Source organism: Heterodontus francisci, chromosome 37 (genome assembly GCF_036365525.1).
Source record: "Heterodontus francisci isolate sHetFra1 chromosome 37, sHetFra1.hap1, whole genome shotgun sequence".
Taxonomy (NCBI): domain Eukaryota; kingdom Metazoa; phylum Chordata; class Chondrichthyes; order Heterodontiformes; family Heterodontidae; genus Heterodontus; species Heterodontus francisci.
The window spans coordinates 23622897-23637574 of record NC_090407.1 but is presented as its reverse complement, the minus strand read 5'-3'; the positions used below and the strand labels follow the sequence as shown (position 1 = coordinate 23637574).

The 14678-nt window shown below is 42.8% G+C and overlaps 1 protein-coding gene across 5 annotated transcripts in view; it reads left to right on the top strand.

The window, feature by feature from the left end:
* Window positions 1–14678, top strand: part of c1qtnf12 (C1q and TNF related 12) — a 62161-nt gene that overhangs the window by 34621 nt on the left and 12862 nt on the right. For all 5 annotated transcript variants that reach the window (XR_010969647.1, XR_010969646.1, XM_068017310.1 and 2 more), the window contains one exon: window positions 9338–9446. Coding sequence is in view for 3 of the 5 variants with exons in the window: in XM_068017310.1 (XP_067873411.1) it covers window positions 9338–9446 (109 nt within the window). In the remaining 2 variants the exon portion in view is untranslated. The remainder of the gene's footprint in view (window positions 1–9337; window positions 9447–14678) is intronic.

Genomic DNA, 14678 nt, shown 5'->3' with positions numbered 1-14678 from the left:
GCTGGCTCAATTGTTAATTAAGTCAGGAAGTCCTCATTTTGGAGGCGTAAACCACAATTCATTCTGTGAATCATTCACTTTGGAACGAAGACTGTCAGAGACAATTAAACCATCCAGCTAGCGATCGGGACAAGCCGGCATTTTCTGGCTGCATTGAATTCATTGTGGGCTACAAGCAAATCAATGGCATTTAAAGCAAGTTGCAAAGAGACTGCAAGAGAGAGGGAGTCTAGGCTGCATTCTCCCAGAAATTGGGGTGTTGCTCATGCTGGTATGAGAAGTAGATTGTGGTGCAAAGAGATTTTCTACATTCACAGCTCATGGAACAGAGAGTATCTTCAAAAGGCCTGGCACTTTCATACAGCTAGTGTAAAGAATTGTGCTGCTATGTGTGCGATTTACTTGTTAATATCCTTGCACATAAATCTAGTAACCCATGTTGGAGACTGAAAATGAACTGAGGCGAGGGGTATCAAGATTTCTATTTTCTGGAATGACTTGGAGCAAACTATAGATGTAGCAAGCATTGGTAAATTAGGATTGGTAAGGGTAGAAATCCAAGAGATTGTGACTTCTGGATCATAATTGGGCATTGATAAAGGAAATGCAGAGGATGTTGTGTGTGTGGATCTTCAAAAGCATTTGATAAGGTGCTGTAAAGGAGCAATTCAATAAAATTAAGGCTAACAGTATTAAATAGAATTGGTTAAAGAGGATAGTTGTTAATGGATGTTTTTTGGACTGCGGGCTCTAAACTGTGGTGTACTTCAGGGCTCAGTGTTGGGACCATTGCTGAACATAAATAAATGATCTGGACTTGGGTACGGGGGCACAATTTCAACATTGACAGAATACACAAAAATTTGCAAAAGTGGTTAATTGTGCAGAGGATTGTAGGTTCCGACAGAAGGTCATAGGTCGGTTACTGATTTCAGCAAATAGGTGTCAGAATAATTTAATGCATAAAAATATGAGATTGTACATTTTGGAAGAAAGAATAAAGAGAGGACAACTACACTAAATAGTTAAAGTTTTAAAACGAGTTGAGTAAAGAGAGAATTAGGATTTCAGATACACAGGAAAGTGGAATCGTGGGTTTAATAAATAGGAGAATGAAAGGAAAGAGTGGAGTGGAATAAAGTTCATGGATAGAAGATTGGCTGGCTTGCAAAAAACGGAGTATGCATAAATGGGTCCTATTCTGTCTGGCAGGATGTGACGAGTGGAGTCCCACAGGGGTCTGTGCTGGGGCCTCAACTTTTTACAATTTATATCAATGACTTAGGTGAGAGGAGTGATGGCATGGTAGCTAAATTTGCAGATGAGATAGGTAGGAAAGTATGTTGTGAAGAGGACATAAGGAGCTTGCAGACTGATATAGATAAGGTTGAGTGAGTGGACAAAAATCTGGCAGATGGAGTATAATGTGGGAAAATGTGAAATTGTTCACTTTGGCAGGAAGAATGAAAAAGCAGAGTATTACTTAAATGGAGAATGACTGCAAATTCTGAGGTGCAGAGGGATCTAGGTGTTTTAGTGCAGGAGTCACAGAAAGGTAGTATACAGGTACAGCAAGTAATAAAGAAGGCTAATGGAATGCTATCCTTTACTACGAGAGGAATTGAAAATAAAAGTAAGGATGTCATGCTTCAGTTATACAGGGCACTGGTGAGAACACATCTTGAATACTGTGTGCAGTTTTGGTCTCCTTATTTAAGGAAGGATGTAAATGCGTTGGAGGTGGTTCAGAGGAGGTTTACTAGATTGATACCTGGAATGAGCATGTTGTCTTATGAGGAAAAGTTGAACAGACTGGGCTTGTTTTCACTGGAGTTTAGAAGAGTGAGGGGAGACTTGATTGAAGTTTATAAGATCCTGAACAGTCTTGACAAGGTGGATGTGGAAAGGATGTTTCCTCTTGTGGGTGAGTCCAGAACTAGGGGGCACTGTTTTAAAATCAGGAGCGCCTTTTTAGGACAGACATGAGGAGACATTTTTTCTCTCAGAAGGTTGTGAGACGTTGGAACTCTCTGCCTCAGAGGTGGTGAAGGCAGGGTCATTGAATATTTTTAATGTGGAGGTAGATAGATTCTTGTTAGGCGAGGGAATCAAGGGGTATCAGGGGTGGACGTGAGTGTGGAATTCGAAACACAAACAGATCAACCATGATTTTATAGAATGGCGGAGCAGGCTAGAGGGGCCAAATGGCCTACTTCTGCTCCTAATTTGTATGTTCAACAACAACATTGTGTTAAAATTCAGTTAAATTCAATATGAAGCTCAAGTTGAGACCCCATTGGGTGGGAGTAGTAGGAGTGATGGTATCTTCAAGACAACAAGGTAAAGCTTCACTGCAACAACTGCTTTGTCAAATTGAGACCTAATTCAGAAACTATTGAGGGTCATTAGATCACAAGGAAAAAATATAACCAAACACAATTTTGATGGAAGCGTTAGCTATTGCTCCAATTGCTAGGAGAATGCAGTCTGTGTAATTCATCCCCCGTCTCTCTTACAGTCTCTTTGCAAGGTGCTTTAAATGTCCTCGATTTGCTTGTAGTCCCCAGGATAGCCAGAAAATGCAGTCTTTTCCTCCCCCAGGCTGGTTCAATTGCCTGCAGATCTCTCCTTTTCAACTATTTACCTAGTTCACTTTTGGAAATCACTATTGAATCTGCTTCCACCACTTTTTCAGGCAGTGCATTCCAGATCATGAAAACTTGCTACATAAAAAAAAAATTCTCATTTCCCTGCTGGATTTTTTTGCCAATTCTATGAACTCTGTGCTTTCTGGCTACCGACTCTCATGCCAGTGGAAACAATGGACTGATTTTATGGAGGCCCCTTGTGGTGGGAATGGAGGCCGGGTGGGGTGGGGCATAAAATTGTGTCAGAAAACAGGAGGGTGGATTGCCCGTCACCTTTCCAACACCTTCCAATTTAAACTGGAGCGGGGAAGACCGAGGACGGCCTTCCCACCCCAGACCAATTGAGGCCCTTAAGTGGCCAATTAATGACCACTTAAGGCCTCTTGCCGGCCTCCACTTCAGTTCAATAGAAGGCCGAGGGGGCCCGTAGCTGCATGGAGACCCCCCAGGTGAAGCCTGGTGGCCACCTCGTGGATTGGGGGGATCCCTCCTTTGGGAGCAATCCAGGGCCCCTTGAGGGCCTCCTGGTGATGATTGCAGCCTCCCCCCGCCCCCCTGCCCCTCCCCACGTCCAAGGAAGACATTCCCAACCCTCAGCAAACCCCTGCTCCCTGCCCACCATCCCGTCATCAGGTCCTGCCTAAAAGGCATTGGCAACCCCGTCCACACTCACCTTTCCCAGGGTCTCTGACTACCTCCCGGTGGTGCTGCTGCTCCTCCAGAGCTGCCCGCCTTCCGATTGGCCGGCAGCTCTTGGAGACAGGAGCTCGTCCCTTAAAGGGACAGCATCCCTGACGGCGGGCAGTTAATTGCCTGCCCACCGTGGATTTGCAATGTGGGTCTGATGGAGGGCTGAGGTGTGGTCTCCTCCCACCTTCCGGTCCGTTGCCGGGACCCGCGTTGTCAGAACAAAATTCAGCCCAATATCTCCCTATCTATCAAAACCTCTCCTAATTTTGAACATCTCTATCAAATCTCCTGTTAACCTTCTCTGCTCTGAGGAGAGCAATCACAGCTTCACTACTCTCTCCACATAACTGACATTCCTCATCTTTGCTACCGTTTTGCTAAATCTCTTCTGCATTCTCTCCAGAGCTATGACATCCTCCTTCAATTGTGGTGCCTACAATAGGACACAATACTCTAGCTGAAGCCTCATCAGTGATTTGCAACGGTTTATCACAGCTTTCTTGCGTTTGTACTCTATGCCTCTATTCATAAAGCCAAGGATCCCGTAAGCTTTTCTCACACTTATTAACTTGTCCTGGCACTGTCAGATTTGTGTATGTGAACCCCCAGCTCTCTCTGTTCCTGTACCCCTTTTAAAATTCTACCATTTAATTTATATTGCCTCTCCTCATTTCTTTTGCTGAATGCATCACTTCACACTTTTCTGCATTCAGTTTCATTCGCCATGTGGCTGCCCGTTTCACCAGTCTGTCTATATCCTCCTGAATTGTGCTACTATCCTCCTCACTGTTTACTGCATTTCCAGCTTTTTTAATGCACTTTGAAAAAAAAACTTTGTTGTCATATTTGTCTCAGTCACAGAAATTTTTAATGCCCAAAATAGGGCTTTAAGGTTTCAATAGGTTTTAAAAGAAACAATAAATTCACAAAATAACATATGTGAAGTATAGCCTGACTGGACACAACCTGCTGCAACTTCATTCTCGCAGGAATTTCTTACCTAACTTCTTTGTGGCAACGAACACCAGCCTCACGAGGACTGCAGCCATTCAAGGCATATACTCATCTCAACCTTCTCGAGGAAATGCAGCCTTATCACATCCAGAGGAAAAACATCTTTTGTGTCTTTTAATATCCCATAGAGTCGAGTCATTACTGCACAAAAGGAAGCCCATTAAGTCCATGTCAGCTCTCTGTAGGACAATCCAATAATCCAAAGATTCCCCTGCTCTATCCCCATAACCCTACAAGTTTATTCCCTCAAGTGTCCATCCAATTTCCTTTTGAAATCATTCATCGTCTCCACTTCCACCACCCTCGTAGACAGCGAGTTCCAGGTCATTACCACTCACGTAAAAAAATTCTTCCTCACATGCCCCCTTGCATCTCTTGCCCAAAACTTTAAACCCCTCCCCTTAGTTCTTGTACCATCAGCTAATGGGAACATCTTTTCTTTGTCTACCTTATCTAAGCCTGTCATAATCTTTGACACCCCTATCAAATCTCCCCTCAATCTCCTTTGCTCCAAGGCGAACAACCCCAGCTTCTCCAATCTAACGTTGTAACGAAAATCCCTCATTCTGGAACCATTCTGGTAAATCTCCTCTGCGTTGCCTCAAGGACCCTCACATCCTTCCTAAAGTGAGGTGACCAGAACTGAACACGATACTCATTTTACTTTGTATTCCAATATCCAAATCATTTGCATATGTCAGAAATAACAGTGGTCCTAGCACTGAACCCTGGGGAACAGCGCCTTCGACCATCCTCCAATCTGAAAAATAATAGTTTACCACCTGATGGAAGGTCATCGACCTGAAACGTTAACCTTGTTTCTCTGCCCACAGATGCTGCCAGACCTGCTGAGTATTCCCAGCACTTTCTGTCTTTGTTTCAGATTTCCAGCATCCACAGTATTTTACTTTTGTTTTTATTTACCACCACTCACTGTTTTCTGTCCTTAAGCCAATTTTTTATCCACGTTGACACTGACCTTTCTATTGCTTGAGCCTCAACTTTATAAACCAGCCATTTAAATGTTACTTCACAGAATTGTTACAGTGCAGAAGGAGGCCATTCGGCCCATCATGTCTGCACTGGCTCTCTGAATGAGCAATTCACCTAATGCCACTCCCCCACCTTCTCCCCATAACCCTGTACATTCATCCTTTTCAGATAACTGTCTAATTACCTTTTGAAAGCCTTGATTGAACCTGCCTCCAACATACTCTCCAGCCGTGTATTCCAGATCCTAACCACTCGCTGCGTGATCGCTTTTGCTTCTTTTGCCGTTCTCGATCTTTTTACGAGTGGGAACAGTTTCTCCCTAGCCACTCTATCCAGATCCCTCATTGTCAAAGGCTTTCTTAAAATCCATATAGACATCATCCATTGCATTCTTTGTTACTTCATCAAAAAATTCAAGTTGATTAGTCAAGCACAATCTGTCTTTTACAAATCTTAATGATAAGGCTGAAGCATTTGCAACAATCTTCAGCCAGAAGTGCTGAGTCGATGATCCATCTCGGCCTCCTCCTGAAATCAGCATCACAGATGCCAGATTTCAACCAATTCGATTCACTCCGTGTGATATCAAGAAACGGCTGAAGGCACTGGATACTGCAAAGGCAATGGGCCCTGACAATATTCCAGCAATAGTACTGAAGACCTGTGCTCCAGAACTTGCCACGCCCCTAGCCAAGCTGTTCCAGTACAGCTACAACACTGGCATCTACCCGGCAACGTGAAAAATTGCCCAGGTATGTCCTGTACTCAAAAAGCAGAACTAATCCAACCCGGCCAATTACCGCCAATCAGTATACTCTCAATCATCAGTAAAGTGATAGACGGTGTCACGACAGTGCTATCACATGGCACTTGCTTAGCAGTAACCTACTCTATGATGCTCAGTTTGGGTTCCACCAGGCCCACTGAGCTCTTGACCTCATTACAGCCTTGGTTCAAACATGGACAAAAGCTGAACTCCAGAGGTGAGGTGAGAGTGACTGCCCTTGACATCAAGGCAGCATTTGTCCGAGTATGGCATCAAGGAGCCCTAGCAAAACTGGAGTCAAGGAAAATCGGGGGAAAACTCTCCACTGGTTGGAATCGTACATAGTGCAAAGGAAGATGGTTGTGGGTGTTGCAGGTCAATTATCTGAACTCCAGGACATCACTGCAGGAGTTCCTCAGCGTAGTGTCCTAGGCCCAACCATCTTCAGCTGCTTCATCCGTGACCTTCCTTCAATCATAAGGTCAGAAGTGGGGATGTTGGCTGATAATTGCACAATGTTCAGCACCATTCACAACTCCTCAGTTACTGAAGCAGTCCGTATAGAAATGCAGCAAGACCGGGACAATATCCAGGCCTGGGCTGATAAGTGGCAAATAATATTCATGCCACACAAGTGCCAGACAATGACCATCTCCAGCAAGAGAGAATCTAACCATTTCCCTTTGACATTCAAGGCATTACAATCGCTGAATCCCCCACTATCAACATCCTGGGGGTTACCATTGACCAGAAACTGAACTGGAGTAGCCATATAAATACCACGGGTACAAGAGCAGGTCAGAGGCTAGGAATCCTGTGGCAAGTAACTCACCTCCAAGGCATATGATGCATGGGAATACCTCCATCTGCAGGTTCCCCTCCAAGTCACACACCATCCTGACTTGGAACTATATCACCGTTCCTTCACTGTCACTGGGTCAAAATCCTGGAACTCCCTTCATAACAGCACTGTGGGTGTACCTACCCCACATGGACTGCAGCGGTTCAAGAAGGCAGCTCACCACCACCTTCTCAAGGGCAATTAGGGATGGGCAATAAATGCTGGCCTAGCCAGCGACGCCCACATCCCACGAAAGAATTAAGAAAAAAATCTGTGCTGGCTCTCCTTAATTAACTCAAACCTCTCCAAATGCCTATTGATTTTTTCCCTCTGATAATTGTTTCTAAAACCTTACCCAAACTAACTGAGCCATGGGGAACATTGGTGCATTGGTAATGTTACTGGCCTAGTAATCTAGATACCTGAACTAATGCTTGAGAGACAGGAGTTCAAACCCCACTGTGGCAGCTAGTGGAATTTAAATTCAATTAATTAGGAATAAAAACCTAGTCTCAGTAACAGTGATTATGAAACTACAGGATTGTTATAAAAACCCACCTGGTTCATTAATGTCCTTTAGGGAAGGAAATCTGCTGTCCTTACTCAGTCTGGAATATATATGGTTGACTCTTAACTACATCCTGAAATGACCCAGCAAGCCATTCAGTTGTGTACTCACATTCCACAAGCAAATTTAAAAAGTTACTAAGAATGTCCTTACACCCCCTCTTGAATAAGGGTGTCATATGTACACCCTCTCCATGATGTCCTTTACCCTAGCAGCAGGGAGGCAACATACCATAGGGGACTCACAACGACAGTTACAGAAATGCCTATCTGTCCCCCAACTATAGAATCACCTCTCACAACTGCATTTCTACTCTTTGCTGTTCCCTCTTGTGTAGTCCTTTGCCCATTGGTACCATGGTCTGGAGTGCACTCCTTCAGGGTATCCTCACACCTAATATTAAATTTTCATTTCAAATCTCCGGCTTCAGCCTGTTCCAAAAGCTTGGGCTCCAATTGGATACTTTCGCCAACCAACAATAGTTCACAGCATTCGATCACACCTGTCCATTCTGAGCATGTGCAGTCTGCTGAATTTCCCAGCCCCCAATCAGTGTGACTGGATAGTTCGATGGAGCTGCCCCCTCATCCTGTGAGGAATTGAGAAACCCTTTGCTTTATCCAAAAACCCGGAGATTATATTTTTTGAAGCTTTTATTCGGTCAAGCGTGGCATTTATTAACAACGGCAGGCTTTTTTTTTTCTATTATGGGCTGTTCAGAGACAGGAAGCACTGGTGATCAGCAGCATCTGTCATTGTTAATGATTGGAAAAAGAAATAAAGGTTATTTATGGAAAATGGAGGTTTTTAGTGACCTCTTTATTAGCATTAAAAGTTCAAAAAAAAATTTCTTCAAAAAGATATTTTGAGCGTTGAGACAATTATATCTCCTGTAAAAACTTGAAACTGCATAAATGATGAACTTGTCAGCATTTTATGAGGTAATTTTTATTGATGGAAATTTATTATTTATTAAATACTGTATAAATGGGCAATCTAACTGCACCAGAGAGCATATGGTTCATTCTGTGATCCTGACACATGTCAGGGATATATATTCGGAAATTGCATCGCCCCCAGTCCCGTGGCTCTCCGACTATTTAATTTTAAGAAAAGTTTACCTCTAAATGTCTTAAGGTAGGAACATGATGATAGACTCATACTTGGGGTGGGGGAACCTGCAGGGCTGTAAATGGGTTGGTAAGGAGATTAATGGGTGGGAACATGTTGTGGGGCTTGGTGGGGAAGGTAGATAGGACCTAATGCTTTGCAAGTGGCAACGGCAGTTTGTGTCCCATTCTTCTGGCCCATTTCAGCCTCAAGGTTACTTAGGGTAAGAGTGTTTTTGTGAGTCTTTCAGCCCCTGCAGACTGCTGAACAAGTCTATGGTAGAGTCCTTTCAGTCTAGCTCCGAAAGCACATGTGTTTATCTAAAAACAAGTATTAAATGTACAGAAATGATAAAACAATTTTATATCTTGATCAGGTTACAGATGGAAGAAAAATGTGTCTGTGCTTAACTGCAAATAAAATATAGTATCAAATAAAGTAAAACAAAACTTCGAAATTACTGTTGACAAAATTAGAAGCCGTGTAATGACTTCTTTTGACATTCTTTTACCGGCTACATTCGAGCCATCAACCAATTTTCAAATAAATCTGTTGATGCCTCATTAAAATACCAGACAGAGGAACTTCATAGGAAGGTGCCAAGAGTTTGTTTCTAGTTAGTAATACCTTCAATGATTTATAGGCAATGCTTTTTTGCATTGGTTTCACTTAACATCCTCACAAATCCAGGTTTTATTTTACTATAGCCACTTGCAAAAGGTGCATTCCTGAGAGGATCTGGAATGAGTCTGTCGACTGGGCGATTTACAGCGCCAATAACTGGCATTTACCAGTTTTCTGCCAATGTACACATCGGTAAGTGCCCATTCAGAGCTCAGTATTTTTAAAATAGATGTTTATTTAACAGGGAAGCAGTAGTACATGCCCCTTAAATTGTGGATTTGTCTGTGTAACAAGAGTGACTCTACTTCAAGAGCAATTCATTTGGTTGTGAAGTGATTCAGGAAATTCTGAAGACACCGTACAATGCTGTTTATAAGCACATTGGTTCTTTGTTGATTGTACATGTGGCCTTGTCAGAGAAGGAGTTTTAGACAAGCATGATTCGACACTGGGCCATGATAAAGAATTAAAACCCGAGAGTTCTGTTGAATGACAGGATTCTGTCAACTTAGTGTATAGAATATATGTTAAAGTGTCATGCAGATTTAACCTTGATAAATGGATAAACACTTTGCCAGGAAATGTAAAGATTTGATCTGAATTTTCAGGGTCAATATTGCTCTCCCAGTGTTGTGTTGGAGCAATCTGAGCTCAGTCTACCTGAAGTGTTAGGGCTAAATTGCACTGGGGGCAATCTGATGGCTACAGGAAGGCAGCTAAGAATGAGTCGGGTTGTTGCCTGAGTCTTAAGGGTACTATCAAATGAAAGCCCCGTGAGAGAGTCAGAGGTCTTTGAATTATAAAGGAAATGGGAGCAGGATTAAGTCTTGAAATCCATTTATGCTGCTGGAAGTTGTGATTTGCATGCTGATAGTATTAATGTTCAGTTAAAGGTGTCATCCCCTGAGAATGAACGGGTGCTGCTATGCTGGGAGGAGAACATCAACTGAAGCATGTGTATGGGCATCCCTGGAGGAAGTTAGTAAAAGGGCAACACTGTGGTGCCAAGTAGTAGGAAGTATGAAGGGAGATGGTGTGGGAATAGAAGGACTTGTTTGACTGTGAGGCTTCTCTGTTTCAATTGGGATGGAATAGTTGTATATTTGAGTAGGGAATGTCTTGCGCTGTGACGAAACATTCAGGTGAATAACTTAAGGGAGCTGTCGGAGGGGTGGCGGGGTGGGGGTGGTGGGGTCGTTGTTGTTTCACCTCATCTGCCTCTAAATAAGCCATTTGGAAAAGGATGCAGACTGGTATAGCACTAATAGCACACATGGGGAAAATTCTAGAATCTATTATCAAAGATTTTATCGCAGAGCACTTAGAGGACAGTGGTAGAATCGGGCAGAGTCAGCATGGATTTACGAAAGGGAAATCATGCTTGACAAATCTACTAGAATTCTTCGAGAATGTAACTAGTAGAGTTGATGAGGGGGAGCCAGTGGATGTGGTTTATTTGGACTTTCAGAAGGCTTTCGACAAAGTCCCACATAAGAGATTAGCGTGTAAAATTAAAGCACATGGGATTGGGGTTAGTGTATTGCGATGGATAGAAAATTGGTTGCCGGACAGGAAACGAAGAGTAGGGATAAATGGTACCGCAGGGATCGGTGCTAGGACCCCAGCTATTCACAATATATATTAATGATTTAGATGAGGGAACTAAATGTAATATCTCCAAATTTGCAGATGACACAAAACTGGGTGGGAGGGTGAGTTGTGAGGAGGATACAGAGAGGCTTCAGGGTGATTTGGACAAGTTGAGTGAGTGGGCTAATGCATGGTAGATGCAGTATAATGTGGATAAATGTGAGGTTATCCACTTTGGTAGCAAAAACAGGAAGGCAGATTATTATCTGAAGGGCTATAAACTGAGAGAGGGGAATATGCAGCGAGACCTGGGTGCTCTCGTATACCAGTCGCTGAAGGTAAGCATGCAGGTGCAACAGGCAGTAAAAAAAGGCAAATGGTATGTTGGCCTTCATAGCGAGAGGATTCGAGTACAGGAGCAGGGATGTCTTGCTGCAATTAAAACAGGGCCTTGGTGAGGCCACACCTGGAATATTGCGTGCAGTTTTGGTCTCCTTATCTGAGGAAGGATGTTCTTGCTATAGAGGGAGTGCAGCGAAGGTTTACCAGACTGATTCCTGGGATGGCGGGACTGACATATGAGGAGAGATTGAGTCAGTTAGGATTATATTCACTGGAGTTCAGAAGAGTGAGGGGGAATCTCATAGAAACCTATAAAATTCTATCAGGACTTGACAGGGTAGATGCAGGAAGGATGTTCCCGATGGTGGGGGAGTCTAGAACCTGGGGTCATAGTCTAAGGATACAGGGTAAAGCTTTCAGGACTGAGATGAGGAGAAATTTCTTCACCCAGAGAGTGGTGAGCCTGTGGAATTCGTTATCACAGAAAGCAGTTGAGGCCAAAACATTGTATGTTTTCAAGAAGGAGTTAGATATAGCTCTTGGGTTTAAAGGGATCAAAGGGTATGGGGAGATAGCCGGAACAGGTTACTGAGTTGGATGATCAACCATGATCATAATGAATGGCGGAGCAGTCTCAAAGGGCCGAATGGCCTACTCCTGCTCCTATTTTCTATGTTTCTATGTAACAATGACTCCATTACTAAGTGACTGACAGCCTGACACAACAAGTACTGAAGCAGCAAAATCATTTTTAAAGGAAGAGGTCCATGGCAATTTTGTGCAAGGTACTTAAAGAAGTGGCTACCAAATATTGGCCACATTATATTTCTCTGTCTTGTTGTTAGCTGGTCTTCTTGGGTTAGCATCATCACCACACTCTGTTAAGTAGACCTCACATCCTCCATGAAGGTAAAGTGAACCTTTACCTGTCCTGTCAAAGCGACAAAGACGCATCTCCTGCAATAACCCCTAACATCAACTTAATCCGTGAACACTGTTTTTCATTTTTCCTACATGGTGAAAGACAATCACAGATTTCTTTAATAGCCCTGGATCTCTGCTGGCTGCTGACTGACGACTGACTGGGAGAAAATCAGCAAGTTATCTCATTAAAAATCCTTTAAACTGTATCTCCCATAACTATCTTAAGTGGTTAGCTCAGTGGCAGTTTAAAAAGGACTGTGTTTGAAATTCCAGAAATAATAAAGTTGTTTAATAATTTTAAACTCAGCCCCATTGATGTCCTTCACCACCATTTGCAAAGACTGATGGAGAATATGATAGTTCCCTACCTGAAAATAATTACCAAACATTACCTACTGTTCATTTACCTAGCTATGCTATTGAAAACTTACCTGGATCACAAGGCAAGGATAGACACACTCAAAAATTGAGAATTGGGACTCAACTCTGAGAGTGATTTAAGATATGAAGTGTTGAAGTAATCTAACATAAGAAAGTTAGGAAACATCCAGAAAAAATGAGGTTATGCCTAACAACTTACTGGAATTATCTGAGGATGATGGAACTTGCTGACAACCAGTTCAGTGCTTCTAATATTTCCGTAAGGATTTGGATGCCACATTGCATAAGTGATTAGTCTACAAGGGAAAAAGGTGTGGCAAGCTTCTAAATTGGATTGAAAATTGGCTAAACTACAGAAAGCAAAGGGTGGCTGTGAAAGGAGTTCTGGGTCTATTATTGTTTAATTATGTGGTTTGGAGCTGGAGATTAAAGAAAGGCTAAGTTTACAGTTGACATGAAATGGGGCTGGGGGGGTGTCAAATAATTGGGAGCAGGCAAACCAATTGTAAAAGGATCTTGGGACCTTGGGCTGATGAAGGGTAAGTGGCATTTATTGTGGACAAATGCAAGGTAATTGGGCTAGGGAAAGAGAATAAGACAGGAGCAAATGAAACTAAATAGCTTGACAGCTATCCAAGGAAGCCCTCAGATTGGTGGATAGCTTATTGATGTCAACAGCACAATATGAGGCAAGAGTGAGGAAAGCTAATCAGATCATGGGGAGTGTGCAGCCAGAGAGATAGAGCACACATTCTGAAGCTGATAGATTGTGTATTTGTATGGTTACATTTGGAGTATTGTACACTATTCTATACAACAAGGATATCTAGTATTGAAAGCAGCAAAAAAAGGCAACAAAATTGTGCCTCGCTTAAAATATCTGAACTATGTAGAGATGCAGAACCTGGGGTTATTTACTCTGGAAAAGAAAAGGCTTATCGGAGTTACTGGGATGAACTTTCTCAGCCTTTTTACTGCATTTGGAATAGGTGGGATTGTCTTCCATTTGCCCACTTGGTTGGGAGAAACTTGCGGAATTTGCAAAAGTTGGAATTGCATCCTCTGAAGGGAGGTACACAGTTTATAGTTTAACTATTTTATCCATGAACACGTGGAATATTCTGTTTAGAGAGGCAGAACTGTCGATTGCACTATGGAAACTTGCCTTTCAATTTGAACGTAGGACTTAGGAGCAGGAGTAGGCCATTCGACCCTTTGAGCCTGCTCTGCCATTTGACAAGATTATAGCTGATCTGATTGTGGTCTCAAGTTCATTTTCCAGTCTGCCCCCATAAACCGTTGACTGCCTTGTCTATCAAAAATCTAACTCGGCCTTGAATATATTCAATGACCTAGTCTCCACTGCTTTCTGGGGAAGAGAATTTCACAGACTACAACCCTCTGAGAGAAAACATTTCTCCTCATCTCTGTTTTAAAAGGGAGACCTCTTGTTCTTAAACCGTCTCCCCTAGTTATAGCCTCCCCCACAAGAGGAAACCTCCTCCCAGTATCCACTCGATCAAGTTCTCTCACGATCATATATGTTTAAATAATATCCCCTCTCGTTCCTCTAAACTCCAATGGGTATCGACCCAACCTGTTCAACCTTTCTTCGTAAGATAAGCCCTTTACCCCTGGAATTATTCGCGTGAACCTTCTCTGAACTGCTAATGCAATTATATCTTTTTTCAAATATGGAGACCAAAATTGTACACAGTACTCCAGATGTGGTCTCACCAAGGTGCTGTACAGCTGTAGCAAAGCTTCCCTACTTTTATATTCTATTCCCCTTGCAATAAATGCCAACATTTCATTTGCCTTCCTAATCACTTGCTGTACCTGCATACTAACATTTTGTGATTCATATACCACCAGCCACCAATTGTTTTATGCTTGAGAGGTCTGTGTTCATCGTGCACACATTGCTCTGCAAATTGTTTCTTGAAATTGCTTTGAGCTGGCACTGGGATCCTGCTGCAGATTTGCTGAGGTGAGTGCCCCAGTTAAATGGTTAAAGGCACAAGTACCTACTCGATGCGTGCAAGTGTCTCAACCCTGGAAAGGTCAAGGAAATTCAGCTCCTTTTGTTCAAATATTCCAGGTTCTTCAGAGAACAAAGAACTTGAAGCCTGATTAGTGTATATAGCATTGCTTCAAACTCCAGAACAAGGGAACACTGGCTCAGAT